General features: G+C 43.5%; 1 protein-coding gene across 5 annotated transcripts in view; it reads right to left on the minus strand.

Annotated features, from left to right (window-relative positions):
• Window positions 1-22,049, minus strand: part of GABRA5 (gamma-aminobutyric acid type A receptor subunit alpha5) — a 58,232-nt gene extending 36,183 nt beyond the window's left edge. The window contains exons 1-5 of one of the 5 annotated variants that reach the window (XM_068923232.1): window positions 21,950-22,049; window positions 20,626-20,775; window positions 12,122-12,243; window positions 10,876-10,943; window positions 10,541-10,761 (exon numbers count right to left, since the gene is read on the minus strand). In XM_068923232.1, coding sequence (XP_068779333.1) covers window positions 10,541-10,761; window positions 10,876-10,943; window positions 12,122-12,243; window positions 20,626-20,711 — 497 coding nt within the window. In that variant the 5' untranslated portion in view covers window positions 20,712-20,775; window positions 21,950-22,049. Of the gene's footprint in view, window positions 1-10,540; window positions 10,944-12,121; window positions 12,244-20,625; window positions 20,776-20,940; window positions 21,013-21,212; window positions 21,294-21,327; window positions 21,386-21,949 lie in introns of those variants that run through there. The other 4 variants (XM_068923205.1, XM_068923214.1, XM_068923223.1 and 1 more) reach the window with 4 other exon arrangements.
• Window positions 22,050-23,020: the final 971 nt, after the last annotated feature.

Below are 23,020 nucleotides of genomic sequence, written 5' to 3' on the forward strand. Positions count from 1 at the left end.
TGATGGACACTCAGGACTGTGGTGGCCACAGTGCAGTGCACCTGTCCTTCCATTTTCACACTGCCTACTAGGCTATTTGATCGGTGCAGATTTCCTGACCCTGTCAGAACAGCTTTATTTTCCTCTGTTTCTACCGGTCAATATGGCACATGCTCCCATCTCAGAAGTGGCTCTCCCAGCTGCACAGCCGTCCTTTTCCTTCCTCCCCATTTATTCGACCTTTATATTTGTATGGATAGGCACAATTTGTAACTGCTTGTAATATTTCCTATAGAGAAAAATGAGCTGAATTTAGAAAGTCATCTGTGGGGGTGGGGGGAACTAGATGGGCAGTACCAGCTCATTTGGGTCATCTTATATCACAACTGGGATGCACAAAGATGGGAGGGCGGGTAGGAGGGATTATGCTTTGGCATCCAGAGCTGAAATGCCTGGTTATTTTCCATGGTTTCAGAGGAATAATCTACAGCTCCAAAACAGTACACTACAGTTTCCTTTCACCAACTCTCATTTAACCCCAGCCTCTTCTTGCTCCCTTCACACTTCTAAACCCACCTCCTATAACACCTGTCACAAAGATCCCTTATCTTTTGAGTAACTTAAATGTTTCTGAACGTTTCTGTGTGAAAGGGGTACAGATCAAGTGATTTAATGATACGCTCTTTCACATGGCCACGTGTGCTCTTTCCCTCTGCTCTGTCACAGGGAATCACTTGCACATACATTTTTGTATGTACCCCCATCGGTACATGGAAGAAGCTGGTTTGGCCAGCCAGGCAGGACATCATCGGTTTTTTGCCTTTTGTCTCTGAAATGCTACATGCTTCTGATCAATACAGCTTTGGAAGTGTCAGGTAAATGGCAGGCTGTGGGTGTTCACTGCTCCAGGGAAAGAGCTCTCCCACCAGTTGTTCCCACCATAAACAGTCATTAAACGGTTTTCTGCCTCAATTTACCATCTATTTGCTATTCACTGTACCACCAGAGCTAGTCAGCTACAGTGTAAGCACCTACTTGTTAGTTATAGAACAACCTGAGAGAAGGGCCAAATGGGCCTCCCCGTGACATTTCATTGTCTCCATGCTAAACCTTGTCCAACAGGATTTTAAAATGACATGAACTTGGCCTATCAATGTAGTTACAGCTACAGTTACAGTTACAGTTACAGCTGGGAATTATTTTTGTATACAGACACTTCCACCTGACTAGCTCTAGGGTTCACATTTATTTGAAAGGGTTGATGGTGGCCCCAGGAAGAAAGATCCACTGCTTTTCAAGGGGAGGGGGCAGGAATTCCTGATCCAAATGACTGAAATGAGGACTAAGGGGTATTTCCATGTTCTTGGGCCCATCCGCTCTCTCTAGCTGTCTCAGACCCTTCCTGGGAGCAAGATCCACCTGTGTACTTGGCTCCTTCTCTCCACTCAAGTTTCCCCAGAAAGAGGCTGCTATGCAGCCAGGTGAGAACTCCATGTTCCAGTTAAGACTGGGGGTTTGACTTCCCCCAGGCCACGTGCCCCTGCAGATTAACATAGAATGAGCTGTGCCTACTTACATGTCAGTGACAGACCACCTTTAGAAGTGACAGAAAAGTAAAAGCAGGCAGAAAGTGTAAGACGCAGTCTACCACGAGACAAAGCAAACGTAGAGATAGTATTTTAAGTAATGCTGAAATTGGTTTGCATAACTGATGTTTTTAAGATGCATAGTTAATGCCAAAAACACAGCAGGTATTTATCATTTCAAAGACTTTTTCTTATTTATTTTCCTTATCTTTCAGATGAATCTCTGATCTCAAAACATAGCATTTTTTATATGAACAGGACATGTGACTTGAGTGCATTAGCCACTGAAGAGATTATTGTAGAGTAATCGGACAACCACATAAAGTCTGACTGAGCGGTTTAAACAACCCAAGGTGAAATCTCTTCTTCCAGTCCCTAAATTTGCTGTCTCAAATTCCTGATGGAAATACGCAAGGGGAAGGCCGCCCTTGCAGAAATTCTTCCTGGGCTTTTACACTAGATATAGTGCATAGAATGGACATGACCTCAGGAGTTTAGTTAGAGCCTTGTGAAAAAGACTTGTTTCATCATTTAGAGCAACCAGACAGAAATAACAGTTTAGAATTTTTGGAATGACGCAAACATGACTGTAGGATATAAATTTGTGTACGTGGTTTCAGGAAATTTTAATTTAATGGCAAGAATAGAGTAAGTCAGGCTGAGCATCAGGTTAGGATAAAAGATCTCTTAGAACGTAAATGAGATCTCCAAAGGCAATGTCTTAAAACCTCTACAGAACAGAGTAGACAAATTACTGAAAACAGAAAAAGAAAAATGCAGCCAATGGAATGGCCAATGGATTAAACGATAATCCATGTGTATTTTTTCATCTATACCGTCATATCAAGATACTTTCCTGAAGAAAGGCTGAAGAAGTAAAGTAGCAAAGAAAGAAAGGAGACAATGAAGACTACTCCTTTCCAAAAAGGAACTAGGAATCAGCCCACTGCATGATTTTACTCAGCTGTATATGTTCAGTAATTTGATGAAGCTATCTGAGAAGTGTAAATTATGGAGAATTTCCTACAGGGTAACAGTGACATAACATGACCCAGGAATAGTTCATGTATAATGAGATTTTAAACTTGCATTAATTTTTCACTCCACCATAATACGTTCATCTGTCCAAACTTTACAACACTCCCATCCTTTGAATGGGAAATCTCTACCACTGCACATTGAAATTTCAAAGGAATTTGGTGTGAATTAACTCCAGTACATGAAAATTAATTTCCCATAGTCTTTGATGTTGAGAATTTTTCTTTCAAGAGCACCAAATAATTGAAAAGGTTTTGTTAGGTTTGGAGGCTACCAAGCAGAAGAGCAGAACGTTGCACTGTGCAAACTACAGGTCTGCAACTGCAGTGGGTCAGTGGGGTAAAATACAGGTCATCTAGCTATCTCTCATCTTCAGCTTGTCAGGCAAGGCTGAGTCATACCTTTAACTGGAGTTGGTTTCAGGAATTTGGAAAATATATGTCCCCCTCAGTTGACTTCTGCTTTTCCCAATATTTTTTGTCTCAGCTGTGGCTCATTCTTCCTGTAGTAAAGCCCAGGGTAGTAAGCCAGAGTAAAGGACAAAGTGACACACCAGAGCAGGAAAACAGGTGCTTGGCATGTACCACTATGTATATCAACCTTTCTGAAACATCCTAGACAAGATTCTGTCTTTCTTCCTTTTGAAGTAGCTTAGAGTTGCTCTGTAGGATCCCTAAGCTCTTTTATTCCTCACACATACACTTTTACTTTCTAATTGCCTCAGATCCCGACATATCCAACCTGCAGTACCTCCCACTTATTCCTAAGTGACTATCAGTACCATGGACCCTGCTCCCCAAAATCCTTCCATCCCCATTTCCTGCAAAGCCTCTTCCCATGTAAGCCCTCAAATGTGTCTTCCTAATCCTGCTCTCTTGATTTAGCCACAGGTTCCTGGCAACCACCGGGGTCTAGCTGGCCTCTGGCATCCCTAGCTGGATATCTTCTAGCTTCTTCCAAGGGAAACCCATCACTTTATGCTCATCTCTCCATGTGACAACCGAGCCTTGTGCTACTGTGACTTGGTTCAGACAGCAAGTTGGGTGCCCCAGGAAAAGGGAGGGCTGCCAGCCCAGGGAATGGCCTGGAGGTCAGTGTGTGTATCCTTCCCAGCCTTCTAGCTACTGCTATGGGCTCTGCTCTCCTGCCCCCTTGCAAGACTGCAATTCACTGGGATTTCTTGTACTCCTCCTAAAGCACCTTACATTCCCTCCTGAACCTACCTAGACAAAAGTGGAGGAGTGACCCCAATTTGAGTGTGCTTACATGTGCTACGACTGCATAGCCTCGGGATGTATGTTGTATGGAAAGGAAACTGTGCAAGTCTCGCTAAAACAGCTACAGAACCAGCTGCTGCCCACAATGTCCCACAGCTTGAAGCAGCTTGCACCTTACCGGTCTCCAGACTACATGAGTATGGGGGTGGGAAATACTAATGGAAATAGGTAAGCAGGGTAGGACTCACATGACTAAATACGTATATTTCAGCAGTAGTAACCCTAGGCTCCTTTTTCTGCCAGTACAGGAGTTCTTGAAATCTGAAGGGAAAGAAATAAGCATCTTTCATACTAAAGTAGACATCTAAAATAATGCAGACAACTAACTCCTTAAAAGAGTCTCTGCACTGCACTGGGAGTGATCCTGAGTTGACAAGCTCAGCTGCAGCTATCAGCATTATAGATGAATAAAGTTAGGTGAGGCGGATCCCACCCATAGTGTCTGATGTACTCCACCACAGCATATTTTAGATTACTCGTTGGCAGTCTGATGTTTCAGCACACGCATAAATGTACTTCAGGGGATGGTACTTCCAATTAGGCAGATGATGCTTTTATTTCACTTTAAATGAAATGACAAGGGGATTCACTGCAATGTTGTACTCCTCATAAACATTTTTTTTAATATCTGCCAGGTACTTCCAAAGCCCCTGTCCTCAAGAAGCTGGCATTTATCTGTAGATTTGGGCAAAGAAAGAGTCACTGATGCAGCTATGCTTTCCTGGGATACTTGGGGGACACCTACCAGGCCATTGCTTCCCTCTGGTTTCTGGTCTGTCAGCCCTGCTTCTCCATGCACAGCCAGGACACCAGGTCATTCGGTTTTCAACAGCCAACAAGACCTCACCTGGTCTGTGCTTATAGCATGGGGGGAACGCTAGAGAATATGGCAGATATTGCACCAGCTAACCACAGTGGAAGGATAGGTCTGCTTCTGTGCTCAACACAGACATGACACCTTGAATCTGAGAGCTGGATCTTTTGTAACCCTTCAAAGTCCAGGCAAGCATCTCATCCAGAGATGGGTTAGTTCTACTTTGGGTTTTGTCTTTTCATCAGTTTTATTCTTGCTGTGAGAGTTCCTCTCTTTATGATGGAGATCTCTGCAGGGCTCTGTGCATTTTTTTTCACCAGCAGAATAGGCTATTGTAATGCACTCTACATCAGGACTATATCTGGAAACCTTTCGGATGCTGCAGGTAATAATTGGCCATTTTGAATTTATTACACCACAGTCTGCTCTGATTCTTTTCTTTCCCTGACTGCAAATCTAACTGGATTTTGCAAAACAATGAATCTTGGTTCCTTGAAGGACAACTTTTGAGATTTGGCAGTAATGTGCAATAAAAGCAGAAATATTAGAACTGATAGCCCTAGCGTTAAAACAAGAACCCTGTAGACACACTATCCTCAGGGAAGGGCCCTTCACTTCATGTATCGCTATTTTCCCTTGTTCTGTCAAAACCTGAACTGGTGAAAGGCAGCTGAGAGTACCTGGCACCACAGTAGTTTTTCAACACTCTGCAAGATTCAGCCCAAAGTGAAAAAAATACTTTTTTTTCCCTGGGGTAAGCTGGTTGAAGATTGTTAATGAAAGAAAAGGTAGCAAGTCTTTATGATGGTGAAAGAAAACATGTACTTGTGCGGTTTGAGACCTCCCAGTTAGTTTTATAATATTTACAGGATGCCTAAATCAGTGCCAGATCCCTTTCTGTAAATATAAATGGATGCGTAAATGAAGTCTTCTCTTTGAAATAAGAATCAGATATTCAAATTAAACAAAAATATTCCCATCTAGACGACTAGCTGACTGAAAACAAATTAGGTTTTTTAAAAATGCAGGCTGGCTAGCTGTTCTCAGGTGGGGCCACAGAAGCAAAGCTTTATCTGGGAAAGGCCCCATTTGGCAAAGTCAGCACTGTGAGAACAAAGACATTTTCCACAGAATAATTCTCCCCCCCCCCCCCCAAAATACACAAATGTGGCTCTCTCAATGGAAATTTTGAAAACAGCACCATACCTTCCAGTCAATTCTTTTTATAACCAATACCTCTATAGTATAAAAAGGTTAATTTGGTCATTAAATGCTTCATATATGAGTAGAGGCAGCATGCACCTGGAACATAAGTACACTTGCACATACAATTTTAATGCTCAGTGCTAACGTAAGAAACAGTATTTTCAGCAGAGCTAAGTCTGTATTCACAGCAGAATATCAAGGAGTGAGGTTATGCTGCCATCAAGTGGATAGCTGTTCAACACTGCTGAATTTTAAATGTCTTCCAGGAATGATAAAGACAAATCTATTTCAGGGCTGTAATAAAAGATTTGGAAGGTTATTAACATCGCATTCACCAAGCTGATGTCGGCAGGCTCAGGTTGATAAATTATGCATTAGCAATGTAATGTGACAGATTTACCAGTCAATCTTCTCAGGATCTCTGGGAACCTTCAGTAATCATGATAACAAGGGAAAAATCAATGTTTGGTAAACTCTTCATACGTATGACCGTATGTTATTTAAAATCCCAAATTATAACAGATGTCGGGCAGTCTTAGGACTAGTAGAAGAACTTGGGGTCCTTTCAAAGTTAACGTGAGAATCTGGCTCTAAGGAGCCTAGCTCTTGCAACGACACAAAAATATTTTTCAGTATCTACAAGCAGATAGAAAACCATCCAAAACTGCCTTAGAACTGCTACCCATAAGTTCAGTTACGGTCCAAAAGCTTGGCTCTAGTGAGCATGTTCTGCTTCATACCATTTCTGGCCAAAAAGGCAGACTCGCACCATTTTCTAGTCTTGTACAGCAAAGCTTATCAAGCTCTTGCCTTTATAGTCGGTTCCCACCGAAATAAAAAAAAAAAAAATGCAGCTCATTGAGATATTCTGGTTCTCTTAACCCGAAAAGGTTGCTTACTGACTGCCCCCATTTTCTAGGAGAGTTTTAAGGAACAAATGAGCTTCACGCCTTTTTCAACTAGATGTTTTTTAACTAGATGTTCTCCCTCCATTCACCAAGCTATTTTCTGTATAGACTAGTGAAATATGAGGCACATCTGCCAGCACTTTTACCACAACACTCTCACTAAAAATCAGCACTTAAAAATAATGTACATACAGACAATACTCCCCTCTAGGGGCAGAAATAAAATTTGCAGCATTCAATTCAGTAGAGTATCATTTGCAAATCATATTAGCAAAATAAAACAAATAAGACCTACCAAATCAAAAACAGTTAGAATTATTAAGTTATTTCCTGCAGATAACATTAGTGTTTATGAAATTTATTTAAAGTGTGTTGTGTTCTTGTATTCATACAGAAGGGCTTTAATACTCTACATGTATAGAAGCCTATTTACTACACTTGCCTGTCAAAATACATCCCATCAACTTCTGACTTAGACAACATACCATCAAATGCAAAATACAAAGAATACTTTTTTGCAATAAGTAAATACATTCATAATGAAAACGCATGTACAGACAAGTGCTAAAGCTGGAAATTTAGTCAGCTGATCAAATTTGGTATATTTGGAAGTCAAATAAAATAGGTCACCACTGACTTTGCTGCTTTCCTCCTCTTCATTCAGATAGCCAGATGCAAGGTTGCAAAAGCAATTCAGGCATCGATGTCAATGACAGAGGGTCCAATCCTCCTTGCACAGATTACTCCTACGTACAGTCTGGGAAACACAATTCCTCCTTCGAAACAAGGGGAATACAGAACTAACAGAGGGCTGCCTCCAAATCCCTAAATCCTGGAAACCAAAGAGGTCTGCTAGGAGCTGCAGGACATGAGACTCCCTGGCTACGCCCAGTAGCTTCAGGCAGTGCATCAGCACTGTAATGAGAATTTCTCCCCTAAAAGGTCCTATGCTGTGTATCATTTTCTGGTGGAAAACCATGCTAGGTAGTGCTACCTAGCATAGGTAGCGTGCCTATGCGCATAGTGCTACCGTTACCTTTATCGGGAGTCCCAAAAGGTGCAGCAGCAGCTGAAGGAGGCTGAGTGCATGTCACAGCCATCACTGCACAGTTAGGAAGGGGAGCAGCAGAACTTCGCTCCCACTGCTGAAACGCCCGTCGTGAAAGACTGGTATCCCTCAAGTAGCACAGCTCCTTACCCATTACAAAAGCAGCCTCCGGACTTAGGTTTAAGTAGAATAGCATGCACACTTCTTACTTGAGTTTACAGTTATTATTTGCAATAGTGGAAAGCAAGCTATTTAAAAAGCTTTGCACTCCATTTCTTATCACATACACTATGTTTGGGGGGAATTTATTTCCACGCACGTGCACACCCACACACAATACTCAAGAAAAAAAAAAGTTATGTTACATGCTTTTTAGGTTAGAAAAGCATTGTGTGCCTTTCTGTAGCCTACAAGAACGTCAATCCAAAAAGCTCTGACTGTTTCACTTCCAATCCTAAGGCCCATATTCATCCCATCCAATTTTAAAAAGCCCCCTCAGATGTCTAGATAAGGCTGCTGCCTAGAGCCCCCTCTTGCTCCTTGAGCTGTCATCCGGGCAATGTGTCCAGGTTTCCTCTCTGTGAAAACCAGGAGAAAAGAGAAGCAGTGAGAAGACGAGAAAGACTGGGTCAAGCCCAAATTTTGCTCCAGCTGCATGTGATGAGCAGGACGCAGTCTTCTCCTCAGTATACTTATAGCCTGCGGCACTTAATTTAGTAAGTCTACCACAGTCACAGGAGAGGCACCTCTAAAGAACAGGTCAGATTCAGTGGCTAGGTTACCTACTAGATATGTCTCGCTCCACTAACTCGGGTGACTCCGCTAATTGCCTAATGACTCTGTGCCTCACTGCAATTCTTTAATACCGCAAAACCCAGTGCTTCCACAAAAATAGCAGGCCAGCTGTGAACCCACTACACAATGTAATGTTTGCTTCCAGGCTGTTAGTCTGATTTGGACTTTATTTACAGAAGTAATTTACACAAATAATCAGGAATTGCTTCAGTAGCGGTCTCTGGAGTCGTACTAGTGTAGTCCTAGCAGCAATGAGAGTGGCTTAAAGGCCTGAATTACCAGTATTTTTGCAAAATATAGGTTTCTCTTCTAGTTGTTTTGACTTTCATTCATCTAAACACACACTATATCCCCACATTGTGTCAAGGCTTTATTACTGAGATCACTAACTCAGCAAAATACGGGAGAAATAACAGCAATATATGGCAGAAAGAAAATGGGAGATTTTCCCCTATGTTTTAATGTGACCCATAATCAAACCTAAACCTTCTTAGTACTGGTGCCGTTACAACTGTGATCTAAAGCTGTCGGCATATACAAAAGGATACCTTACCTCTCCTAAACCTCTCTTCCTTTGAGAGCAAGGGATTTAAGGCCAGGACCAAAAAAATCAGGACAGAAACACTCGAAATAAAATTTGCGAACCTCAAGGTGCCTCCACGCAACGCTGTAATCTCGCAGAGCCCTGACAAGTCCTGATCCCTCACTCTCCAGAGCAAACTCGACGCTCTGCCCTCCAAACGGTCGGCCGCGTATTGCTTTCCGCAGTGCCGCAGACTGGGCCCTAGAGAGGGGCAGGCGTTCCATCTCCTGCCTCGCGCTCGCCGCGCGCCTGCTCTCGCCCTAGGCGTGCGGGTGCCCGGGCTGCCCCCCAGGGTCTGTGCCCCCCTCCTCCATTTGGGAGTCCGATGTCCAGCCCAGCTCAGGCAGTTCACCAAGTATGGGGGAACAGGTGCAGGAAAAGGAGGCACTTCAGTGTCTAACTTGAGGCTCCTAACTGCTTTACCGGGTCTCAGGCATCACTCTGTGCTCATATGTGATAAGCTTACAATAACACTTTATTCCCCAGTAGGTTTTTCCTTTAATCTCTTCTCAAGTGTGGTCCGTACGACTATGCTTTCAGAGAAAACCCTATTAAAGCTATAAGGCAGTCTTAATTACTACAGTTTAATTACTTTTAATGAGCAAATCACCCTACACTGATGTGGGATTTGGCCTCCAAAGAATTTCAGATAATCCTCTAATGTCACCGATGTCATATCTTACATCTGGGTTATACAATGATGAAGCTTGACAGTATCCTCTAATCAGATGAGGAGCACGACCCTGAAGAATTCAGACACTGATTCGCTTCTCTGCCAATATAATGTGCCAGCTTTGTTTTCAGGAATGCACTTGCTAAAATAGCTTCACAGTGCTGCTAGCTTACTTCATTTATCCCAGTGATGATTTGCCTTTTAGCACTATTAGTGAAATAATTGAAAAAATAATAATAAGTCTCAAGAGTTCAAGATGTCCTGCCCCAGAACTAGGTATCAGTTTCTTGCCTTCGAGACAGCTCTCTTGCAATCAGCACTGCAACTGCAAAAATAAATAAGAAGACAGTACAGATCTTCATAAAAAAGCTGGACTGAATCATCAAATCTGTGGAGAATATGCCTTCCATTTAATCAAAGGAAATATTTAGGCACTAGCAGTATTCAGAAGCTGCAAATTAATTGGTGCTTGTAGGCAGTGATTATGTTTTCCACTTTTCTTGATATTCATATAAATATGTGCAAAAGATTGCTTGCCTGGCTCTCCTATGAGTGGGGGAAGCAGCGTTGCCCCCAAGTATTGGCAAAGCTAGTTGGGAAACAGCATCAGAAGAAATTAAGGCAGGTTATTACCTCATGGTGTACAGTAGAGTGCCGTCATCCTCGAGGCGCAGAAGTTTGTTTGGTGTCGTCATGTTGTGAGCAATAGACTTTTTGCCGTTGTGGAAGAAGGTGTCGGGGGTCCAGATCTTGCTGGCAAGCAGATTGTTAAGAGGGAGGCGCTGCATAGGTCCTTTGAATCGAAGCCGTTCGTCTTTCCAGCTTTGTCGGAAAAAAACGTCAATGGTGTATTCCTGGCATAGGGAAACAGACATATTATTGCAGGGTCTGATTAGAAGTGACAGTTCTGAAAATGACTTTAGCAAAGTAAATACATGCCAAGTTAGGAGCCATGGGCTAGAACTTACCATTTCTGTGTCTGACACAGGACCAAAACTGGTAACATAGATGTCTGTTTTCACCTGAGTTATTCGCTCTGTAATAAACACAGGCTCCGAGTCAGTAATTATGTTAAGACATAAATACATGCTTCTGATGCGCATTTTCCTATCAACAACTTTTGAATCAATCATTTAACCACCCTGCCCTGCCCCAAGATAACTGAAATTAAGAAGCTGAGGAGCTCAGGCTCTCTTTCTATAGTTTTCTGGAAATGAACAGGCCCTTCTAGGGTACAATTCCTCTGACCAGTTTAGATGCCTACTATAGACTGCGATGAAGTGTACCTTAGAAGGGCCTATTTATCTCCACTGACTTGGGTGACTTGCTCAATTGCAGACATCTATATTATAGATGTCTAAAGCTAGGTGAAATTAATCCTACCCTCAAGACTCTGAGTCTTTCTGGCATCTTTTCAAATCCAGGACTAATTTAATTTAAGGGCAGAATTTTCAGAAGCTCGTTACATAAGATAGGAGCATCAAGCCCTATTTTCAAGCATCTCTGAGTAAAGTGAGAGGAGAAGGAGAGAAAGCAATGAAAGCAATGTGTTGGTCTCACAAGACGAAGGGGTGGGGGTAGCCAGATTAAAAAAGGGCCAGGAAGAACATAACAGATGGTTTACACATGGGTAGAAGATGAGAGAAATCTGGGGGAAAGAGAACAGAAGAAGGGCTCAACAAGGTTAGAATGGCAAGTAACTATTCACATGTTACGCTTTTAAAATAGCTGCTATAGAGGTTATCTAAATGACGTATCAATACCGAGTCACTGCAGCTATCTAAAAATGGATGCTTTGGGGTTCTTTTTTTAACAGAGATTTTTTTGTCACTGGCATAATTTTATACATGCTGACCAGCAGGGAACCTTAAAGCAACCTGCAAGCACCTTGTCTGGCTCACCTTAAAAGAGAAGAGTACCAAAACAAACAAAAAAATGCAGACTGTATTCAGTTACAGAAAACACGTATCACACATGCCTAATCCAACCTCAAATGACTTCAGTGAGTGAAAGAAAAAACTTCAGTGATCTTTGTACTGAGCCCTGTTTGCAAGGAGACACTATCTTCTGGGCTACGTGTAGTTAATTAAACACCTCTCTCTCATTAAGACCCATCCCAAGGACAGGCACCCATACAGGAGGGCGTCGGTGGAGTCACTATGCAGGAGAAATCATCTAAATGATTCACCAGCCACAACTGAAGTGTTACTCTACCTCCCAGTCCCGGGCGCAGTCGGTTGTCGTAGCCGTCCAGCAGGCCGTCCAAGATCCTGGTGAATATAGTAATGTTATCATTGGTGTCCTCCTTTCCCGAAGCTGTTGGCATTTGCGAGAAGCTGTTTTATGCAAACAAAAAGAAATATGTCAAAAGCTGTGCCAATCCCAAGAGGCTTCCTCTCCGCAGTGTAATTTGCAGGAAACTTCACAAAGGGAGCCTCCGAGTCCCCTGCTCTTTCCCCTGCCTTTTCAGCGGTTGGGGCTGTGGGTGACGTGGTCCTTGGGACCCCACTACCCCAGCGCTGGCTCTGGCAGGTGTTCATCCCCCTCAGGGAGCAAATTCAGCCCACAGAGCCAGCAAATACTGTTAATTTTTTTCCCGGGTTAGCTCTCCAGTCTTTGCATCAGCTCACAGAGATGCTAGGCAAGCAGCACAGGTCTGCCTAGAGGTGCCCCTTCCGGTCTGCCTGAAGGCACTCTTCAATCCTTACGTGCCAAATAACTTCTCATTTTCACAGTTTATGTAATTAATTCCCAGAACGATGGATGAACTTTAACTTCACTTGAGGATAATGAACCACCATTGAATTCAAATATTCCACTTCGGGTCACTGGGGTACCTGAAAAGAATACTGCAGTACAGAAAATACAGTTCTTCATTCTTCCTCTTTCTTCTTCATAAATTAGTCCTCCCTTACGGTATGCAAATAACAACGTGTAGTGGGCCTCATTCCATATGTTTTGGGCCAGACCTGTTTGCACTCTTTGATCAGTGTGAACTCTTCTTTTATTTCAATGATATATACATAAGTATTTCAGATATGGTCCTTTAAGCAAACAAAACATCCTTTTTTCTTTTTTTTTTTAAACTTGTCTGCTCAGGTATCAATGGATCAGACGTACGAGGCTGGCTTACGCAGAAAGTACCCAGAATGATACTCCAGCTCACAGCACACAACTATAACTTGCATTTTTAAATCTGGTTGATTTTCATTTTAAGACGCTCAGGAGAACCCCCTGCACACTAATATCTTTGCTTATCTAAATAAGAGATAACAGACACAAAAGTTTATCCATAAACATGCTTCATCTGCAGCTAGCAATGGTTATCTCTTGAGACAGCAAGTGCTTATTCAAGTTTCAGCCTCTACTGAAATTGCTAATAAATGCTGCAGCTGCGATAGAGGGTATGTCACCCCACTAACAACCATATTCCACTTCACGCACCCTGCCACTACACAGCAACCACTTACACTCAAATGACCTGAACTGGATGTGAACCAGTGACCCAGAGATTAAAAAAAGATCCATATTTATTTATTACCAATCCCCAGGGAAATAAATCAGTAAATAAATAAGAGAATCTCAAAGCATTCCACAGAATGCTGGACGCATTTGCCTTGCAGGACGCTTGTAAAATATGTATTATACTTCCTTAACAGAACAGGATTTATAAAAAGAAAGGTGAGGGACCTCAATCTGGTTTTACTTGCACAAGGTTTACGCTAAATATGACTTCCCTGACATCTGTATAATCAGCCTGGGCGCAGCCTGGGTTTTAGGGACACGAGACCACCTGGCTCACTAGGAGCTGACGGTGGTCGCGTACTACATCAGAGCCAGATCCTGACATTGGGACCCCCAGCCCTGCTTTAGTTCCCTCTATAGCTTGTGTTCTTCTGCTGGAAAAAGGAAGGATTTCAGACCCTCTTAGGGAAGGGGAGCAAGTCAGGGCTGGGGGTGCAAGGTCTGCAGCGAATCCCAGAAATGCTGCAGCACGTGCAAGAGCCTGGCAGAGAGGGGTCCTGGAAGCATGAGCGATGCCAGCACTGCTGCGACCCCTCAGCAAGTTCAAAATCAGGAGAGCCCAAACCCTCCAAGGGGCTCCCCTTCGCTGCAGGCAGAGGAGTATCTGAGGGTCTCGCCCGTTTTTCAGGCCAACCCCTCTTTCCAAGATCTAAAGACTGAATTAACTCTCAGTTTTCATTGCTGCCACCACAACTTCTAGCGAGTAACTGAGGTAGATGACATCATGGACGTATTTGACTGAAATGATATATAGTTAATCCAGTACATCCAAACTAATTAAAGAGCATTAGACATCCTTGCACACGGACCATTCAAGACAACAAACTGCATCCTTCTGTTTCAAACGTAATCAAATGAGTTCACTCTCTAAAGGCATCAGTGACAAGCAGCAGCCTAATGAATATGGAGAGATGACAGAAGTTACAGAGGTTCTTACCGTCCATTGAGCATAGCTAATGCTTTCCTAAAATCCTAGAATACTGTTCAAATTTTCTATCATTTATTTTTAGCTTGTTTTCATAAGAAAAACAGACATGCATCACGCAGGCTGCCTGTTCCACCCTATCAACTTACGAACCCACTTCCTTTTTCCAGCACATCTGACGGAGAGGCCAAGAGATCAAACTTGATTTCATTCTTGCAAGTTTCATGAGAAGCAAATTAGTGCCTCATTAAGTAACAATGTGAGGTCAGCAGTCATCTATTCCCTCCGGCTTGCCGACTGGGCCAGTCAGCACATATGAGCTCAGAAACAGCCTCAGCAAAAGCAGCCCACCTCCTCGCTGGTAATTAAGACACATGGAAGAGACTTGCGGGGCTATTAGAAAAGATACTGTGAGGAATGGACTGCAGAGGTAAAATGCAGGTACTGCAAGGGGAGATGGCTACGAGGGATGCAAAATGGAGAGCTGGGATTATTGCAGAGGGATAGTGCAGAGGATATAGGATATAGAGGCTTCGAAATCGAGCTTCACTAGTTTCTTTGCTCTTGGAAAATCTTGTATTTTTAGTATTTTTTGTGGGGAAGGGACAGAATATATCTAGTTCTCATAATCTCTCCTCTGAATCCAGCATGAGTAACTGATGTTGCTCTGTTCTATCCTGACTATATATGCCTTTCATAAAAATAGTATACGTACCTCATATACTGAAATACTTGGATATCCGCAAGAAAACGTAATTAATAGATGAAAAAGATGGAGAAATGACTTAGCATCAAATGACTTGAGAAATGAAATAGCATCACTGAAAATCTGCACTTCATCTGTACAACAGCAATCCAATTTAGATTTGGCAGATCACTTCACTTGAAAAAAAAAGGCATCTGATGCTGAATTACAGAGAAATGTCAGTATTATTCAAGTTGTATTTGTAGAGGATCACTGTTTGCCACTAATCCAAATGTTATTTTTTCTTTCACAGAAAAATAAGCATTTAGTTTATATTTTTGAGATGGCTGATAAAATAGCAATTCTTATTTTTGAGTAAGTGCTGAAGTTGTCTTTTATGACATAAGAGCATTAAGATTATACTTGAAACATTATATGTATTTTTGCATATTAGATACTATAGCTTTATGAATAACGATAAAACAGTCATTTATGAATAACGATAAAACAGTCATATCCTAAACTAATTATTGCTATATATATAAAGATTAGGTTTTATCAAGAAATTAGTAGTGACTATTGCCACTCAGCAACCAAAACTGTCTTTTAATTTAAACTTTTGCAGTTCTAAAATAAAAATAAACCTAGGAAAAAAAAATTTAGGAGATGCTAAGAAATTTCAAAGATAATAAAATTAAAAGTTCATTATTAAACATAAAATAAACCACCGAGGAATACTTCTTATCACAGTTATTTAATACTGCAATTGCCAGGTGACTGAAAAAAATCAGAAGCCGCAGAAAGGAGATCAGTGTAATATCTGGTAACTCCCTAAAGATGCTCAGCTACCTCTTCTGATGAGTTCATCATTTACCATTTTAAACATCACTGCCTTTATTACCATTTAGTCAAAAACCTGACAGATGCTATTCATAGCCTAGTTGTATTAAGAGCAAAACATACGGGTAGATATTTCATGATTTTCCCAAAACTTTGAAAACAAAACGGAAAGTTGGACACTGGAAAATAACTGGGAAATATTTTGCAATTGAAAGTCGTGGGTTTTTTTCCTTTCTCTTAAGAGTAGAGTTTCCTATAACTTGCTTTAAGAGGATTGGAATTATTCCAGAACGCTCAGGCAAATTAACAGTCTGTGAAAAAGAGAGTGGAGAATGCATTTGCACACTCTTGGGATACTGTCAGCCGGCCAGACATCACAGGAAACAGATACACTTTTTTAAGCTAGCTTCTTACCATCCCTTTCCTACAGATTCTTGAGATCTAAAAATGTTGATAATCTGTAAACTCGTGCAATGAAAATTTAATTATTTTGAATCGGATAAGAAGGATAGGGGAGAGGACTGGCTTTGAAAATAATGAAACTTTAATGGTCTTTGCAGACCCTTAAAGAACAATTTCATTCTTTTATTTACCAAGAGCAGTGTTTTATTCCCGTCCGGAAATGAGCAATTTGTGAGCAGTGGAACTGAAGTCTGTTCTTCATGAGGTGATTTCTCACAGTCCTCATCCCTTTGCACCTTAAGGTCCCTCCCAATATCCTGAATTTCTCCCAGAGTTACTAAACGCTCCCAGGACTCTCAGCTCCTCCCAAGTCCTTTAACTACAGGTTCACGAAGCGGCAATAGGTGCTGCGGCTGACCCTATGCTAAGCATGTGCTGGATGGCCTGCAGTTACACACCTGCTGTTTAGCCAGCCAGGAGCCCAAGCAAAATAGAAGTGCTACCACTGTAGCTTTGGGTTCAGCCTAGGGATTCATGTCTGTCGTTCTCCTCTAACCAGTTCTAGGAACTCACTTATTTCTCCAGTTGCTGAAATTGGCTAATGGGTTCAAAAAGCTATGTGGAAAGATGCAGAAGGAAAGGCAAATAGGATAAAAAATAAATAAATGGACAAGCATGACTGAATAGGCATATGCTAATTCTGACAAAATTAGTCTAAAAAATGGGGAAGAACTTCCTAGCATCTACAAGTATTTCAAAGGGGATAACCCAGCAGAACTAACTGTTCAGGGTGGCAGAAACTAACTTCAAATAAATACCATGGTCTGAGGGAGAGGTATGTTTAGCCTACATAGCGGGATTATGCTCTTAATGCTAAAGACTGAGCAAGTAGAAAAGTACGTGAAACTACAGAGACCCCACAGACTGAATTCCTACAGTGTACAGAAAACTCGTGTTTGGTTAGAGCCAGAATTAATTGGGATCCTGTTATTATAAACATTATTAGCAGATGGTTAAGCATTTTATACATGCTTCCTGCTAAGACCTCTACTTATCTAAACTGTGGTTATACTAATGACATCCGTCCCTGTCACTTCAGGCCCTCAGACGGACTTCTCAAATTTCACATCTAAAAGGCAAGCGTGCACAGGGACTTTGGGACACAGTCACATGCCCAGAAAGGTCCCTGGGACAGCCGGTGCCACGTTCCCCAGAGAAAGAGTTGCCCCCCTTCTCTCGGGCTGTGGAGCTGGAGGGGCAGCGTGAGCGGGACAGCTGTCGGCAGTGGTGATCTGCTGGAAACTGCCCTGCAACACCGTGTGTTTGCCATTCCCCTGCCTCGGAGCTGCAAACGTGGGTATTCACCCAGGGCCTGAAAGCACAAGATACTCAGCAGTGCCACAATACCGCTAGCATCCGGCCGGACAGGACCCCGAGTGAGCTGATTTCCATCCTGCGGGATGCTCAGCTGATCCATTCAGCATCACAGTGCTGTTCTTGCAGTGCATCAGTCTGGAGAGGGCAGGCTCCAAACTATTTTGAATTTCCATGGCCCTCCTTCCAGGAAAGCGCCCACCTTTTGTGTGTTTTTGTCAGCCTGAATTCTGTAGGCTTTGCACACCTGAAATCTTAATTGAATTCAAATGTAAGAAATCAGCTGCTGTCTCATCTGAAAACACTCTTCTCTGTTATATTTGATTTTGAATTACTCTCTATCACTGTTTACTTTTAATACAATTGTGAACGATCTTGAAATACTTCCGTAAAACATCTTAACTCAGAGCTTTATACAACTCAAGGCTTAAGTCAAGTAAGCTTGAAAAAACTTTCACTTATGTTGGACTGTTTATGCAGAACCAGATTTACAAAACCCTTGCACCAACAATAGTCCGGTGTTCAAATACTGTTCTCCTTTACTCTATACTTTTGAATTTCAATTCAGTAATTTTTTTAAATTAAATACCTTTTTCTAACTATGCCTACAGTCCTTCTCTGTACTCTACTGATGTGGATAATCCTTGATATCATTCCATATTTACGCTAACCATTAATCAGAGACTTTTGCTGAGATTTCTGAAGTAGCCTAGGAGACTGAGATGCATAATTTCTGTTTATTTTACTGGGTATTGTGCATTGAAATCCCCCAAAGTGGCTTTGACTATGCCGGCAAAAACTGTATTTATGATTTAATATAAATATGGAATGACTACGGAATATAATAGACAAATCTCTGCCTTCATCTGTAATGTCCTACTGTATTTTGCTTTTAAATATGAGCTCATTTGACCAATCACTTTTATTTAGCACACTGCAAAATGCACTGAAACGTAACAGTACATTTCAAACATGGATGAAGCTAATAAAGAAGAATCTGATAGCAACAGTAAATATTACCAGTATAAGATTTTGGATTGCAGCAGTTAGTATACCAGCCTACACGTAAATTGTGCCGCTCTGTCCTGAAGAGCCAGTCCCAAAGCACTTAGCAAATTACACTTGAACTGCTTCTGCCTCTGAAACAGAAACGCTGGAACATCCTCTGTCTTTTGAGAAGGGTCAAAATTCAGCCCTCGGGTAGCGTGTGAATGGTGCAGTGAATTGGTGCTGCTTATCTCCGCAGGCCATGATTAACATTACTAGATCAGAAATGGGGAGGTGGGAGAGGAAGGTTACGTGATAATTTCATGTTAGTGCATAGAAGCTTTTTGACTAACTTACAGAAAACAAGCATCCTAGTTCCAGGTAACTGTCCTCTTCCAGTTATCAGATATGCTACAGGTCACGACTCCTACCTGGGACTTGGATTCATTACTCACTTTCTAACAGAAACACAACAGTTAAACCCTCTTTTTAGCAGTCTTGCATATCAATGCTTCTGTTAAAATGAGTAACACATTTAAAAGATAGAACATCACCTGACAAGCCCCACATCAAAAAGGGTATGCTAAACTGCTGATATTTGCTACCTTTTGTAGGCGTGCAAGAAGATCAGGATCAGGTTACAGTCCTCATAGTTTTCTCCACACAGTAATAATTTGGTGAGGCAGTACCATTTCAAGACAAGCTTAGAACAAGTCCCAGGTCCTCTTCATTTCTATCACAAACAAGAACCTGATCTCCTTTTCTGAGTCCAATGAGAGTTTCACCTTAGACCACAGCAAAAACAGGACCCAGCTTTTCCAAGGTGACAGCTTGCAGCTGTTTGCCATCTTTGGAGTGTGCAATTCCACAACTGTTCACCCACGGCACTGTGGTTACACATTTCTGTGTGTCTACATAAGATGCACAGTGGAGATAGGGCTAAGTTTTGCTTACCGTATATACAGTCACTACTCAAAGTTTGGTCTTTCTTCTAATTCTCATATAGAAAAAATTACTTTGCTTGAAATAAGAAACTGATTTGCATCTACTTTTGTATCTTCCTAAAACAAGGAATTAATGTGTTTACTTGTGAGAAAACAGGTTGGGAGGATTTTTTATTTGAGTGTAGCAAAATCATAAATGCTCTCCTCCATAAAACAGAATCAACTCGTACTTCCATGGCCCTTGCTAAATGCTTCCTCTAGACTCATTTGCATAGTCTGATTTTGGTAGGTTCATAAAATCTCTGGGATAAGGCTGAACATGCAAATTGTTCTTTTCTGTTTGTTTTTTTGAAGAGCTATAGCAGGAATATTTCTTCGATATAGCTTTCAAAATGACTCAGGACTCAGGAAAGCGTCCAAAGAAAAAAGTAAGAAACAATTCGTTGCTACATGCTTCATGGAAATGAAATTTCCAATTATTCTTGCAAGTTTCAAACTTAGCTGTCATTCTGGGTAATAAAGATTTTACCTTACTTATTAAGAAGCCTGTGTCAGCTAGGAGCATGCACTGAGTCCTGTTAGTGCAGTCTTGCTCTACTGCTTACAGCCTGGACCTGCCAGGTAAGAGGGAAAGGTGTCAGCGCTCCTCATTGCAGCCATGGATGGTAGTGAGCACTGCAACCCCATGCTTTGCTCAGGACCATAAATACGTCCTACATATACATATGCATGCATACAGACACACACACACACACAAAGATCATCGCCATCTGTAGGCCTGGCCTCTTAGCCGTGAGCCTGAATTCGCCGTACCCCCAAAGCCTTCCTGCAAGAGCGAAAAGGGAATAAAAGACTGACACGAGACAGTTAAATTTGTGTAGGAAAGAAAACTGCTCCCTTTCTCCTGACATCAGGACATTAAGATCGAATGCAAAGTCTCCTTGTTTCGCTCTGCTGTTCCACTCCATACGGAGCCAAAGCTTTTGATTTTCTCAGAAACGCACAGCAAAAAAGTCAAACAAAATTGGCAACTTACCCGAAGTGACTGGCTAAACTCATGGAAACGCAGAAGAGGAAGAAGTTTTTGATCATGATAAAGCCAGAGAACATCCCATTGTCCATTCCAAAGCAGATTAATAGTGCAGGTAGTTGGTTTGGTAAAGGTATTGCTGCACACTTTATTAAGCTGCAACAATACAAAAAGAAAAATTATTACACAAACAAACGGCAGGATAGTCTAGTTCAGCTACCACTGCATCTTCTGCTATCTATGTTTTTCACAAACTTATCTAGGCTTATGTAAACATCAGCTGTTTATGTAAAATTATATATCTTCAAGGACATGTTTTACCTTCTGCTGACAGTAAACTGCAAAAACAGGAAAAATTTGCTTTTAGTGGCCCAGTTTTCTTTTATATTTGCTCCTCAGATAACTAACTCAAGAACCATTCATTGTTTTCCAAATGCCAGTTTGGACCCTCTACCTATTCAACAACTTCTGTACGCCTGCAAACCCAGGGATGTGTGCAGCCTCCGCAGCCCGCCCTTCCATCGCAATTTTTCCCCTTTAAATACTCAACTTCCCTTTCCAAAATCCCAGTTAAAATGCCAAGAAACACCTACTGCTTCTTGGAATTCAAGCTGCTGATACACGGCTGAGCAAAAAGGGGGGGGGGGGAAAGTGACCTTCCTCGCAAAGGCACATAAACCTCATGCTAGCATGAAGAATGACACTAACGGAGCTGCTCCAGCGACTACCGCTTTTCGGATACCCGCCTCAGCGGCCAGATCACCAGTTTCAGCACTGGGCACTAACATTTTCCTCTGTGCCCTATTGAAAAAAAAAAAACAAAACAAAAAAGAAAAAAAGAAAAAAATCCCGGAGGGAGCAGCCTGGATCCCCCCTCCACCCCGGGCCCCTTGCTACGGAGCCCAACAACCTGCCCTCCCTCCCCACCGGTGGCGGGGGCGGGGGGGGGGGAGAAAAGCCCAAACCAAAGCCCGCTCTCTGCTCCCACCGCCCCCGCGGTGCGTCCCGCTCGCTGCGCGCCGCACCGCACGGGCGGACGGAGCGGCACTGCGGGGCCGCCGCTCCCGCACGCGCGCAGCCCCGGCCCGCCGCCACCTGCCCGGCGACCGCCGCCCGCTCCCCTCCGCCGCCGCCCGCGCACCGCGCACCGCGCACCACGGCCGCCGCCGCCGCCGGCACCTGCGCGCCCGCCCCCGCTCCGCCGCCGCTGGCGGGGGACCGCGCCGACCCGCTAACTTCGCCGCGGCCATGTGCGCGGCGCTGCGCGGGGGCCGGCGGGCAGGGCTCCGGCCGCCGGCCCCGCTCCTCCCGGCCGGAGCCCGGCGCTTACCTGCCGCCCGCGGTGCGGTGCGGTGCGGTGCGGGGGGCGAAGCGCGGCCGAAAGTTGCCGGTCTTCGCGGCGCGGTGCGGTGCGGCGCGGAGCGGGCGCGGCGGCGCTGCCTCTCCCGCCGCTCGCAGGCGCGGCCCCGCCGCAGCGCCGCGCCGCGCCCGCGCCCTGCCGCGCCGCCCCCGCGCCGCCCCGCGGAGCCCCCGGCCGCGGCCGCGTGCGCGCCTCTGCGCCCCGCGGCCGCTCCGCAGCGCCCGCGGCAGCGGGGCCCGGCGCTTGTGCCCCGCCCAAGCGCTGCCAAGTTTTGCCGGGCTCTGTCCCGCTCCCGCAGCCGCCTCCGCGGGCGCGGCCGCTCCGCGGGGGAGGCGTGGGGCCGCGCCGCAGTCCCTGCCCGCGGCGCAGGTGCGCTACCCGGGGGGCTGGCCGCCCCGCCGGCCGGGCGAGGAGCTCCCTGGTACGGGCTCAGCTTTGTAGACACGCACACACACATACACACACACACACGTGTATATATATATATGTATTTTTTTATATATATATATGCACATACACAGACATACAGACACACACACTGCTATTTTGTAGCCGGTGGGTCTGTTGTGTACGGCTCTGACTCTGAAATGTTGCAGTGGTGGTTGGTACCCGCGATGCTAACCCTCTTTTCACTTGTTCATATTATTACAGCTGCACGCCCTGCAAATTTCAGGAGCCCTGGGATAACTTCGAGGTTTCACTGTGAATGCGTGTAGCGTTATGACATCGAAATGGACCCATCGCTGTCATGCCTCAATATAGGGAGAGCATTACGCTTACTGTGTGTTCCAGTCACATGTATTCTATACTGCATGCAGATGCAAAATGCTTGGTGCGTTTTGAACAGTCCCAAAGAACTGCAATGAGTATTGCGTTGGCATAGTTCTGGTGGATTCCTTCCAATGCACGCAGTATTTTGTAACATGCATGCACTTCATATGATAAATATGATTTAAATATATAGTACTGTGACCGTCCTTTAAAATAATGCTCCGAACTAGGATATTAAATTAACAAATTTAACGAGATAATGTCTGGCTT

This window comes from Struthio camelus, chromosome 1 (genome assembly GCF_040807025.1).
Source record: "Struthio camelus isolate bStrCam1 chromosome 1, bStrCam1.hap1, whole genome shotgun sequence".
NCBI classification, from domain to species: Eukaryota; Metazoa; Chordata; class Aves; order Struthioniformes; family Struthionidae; genus Struthio; species Struthio camelus.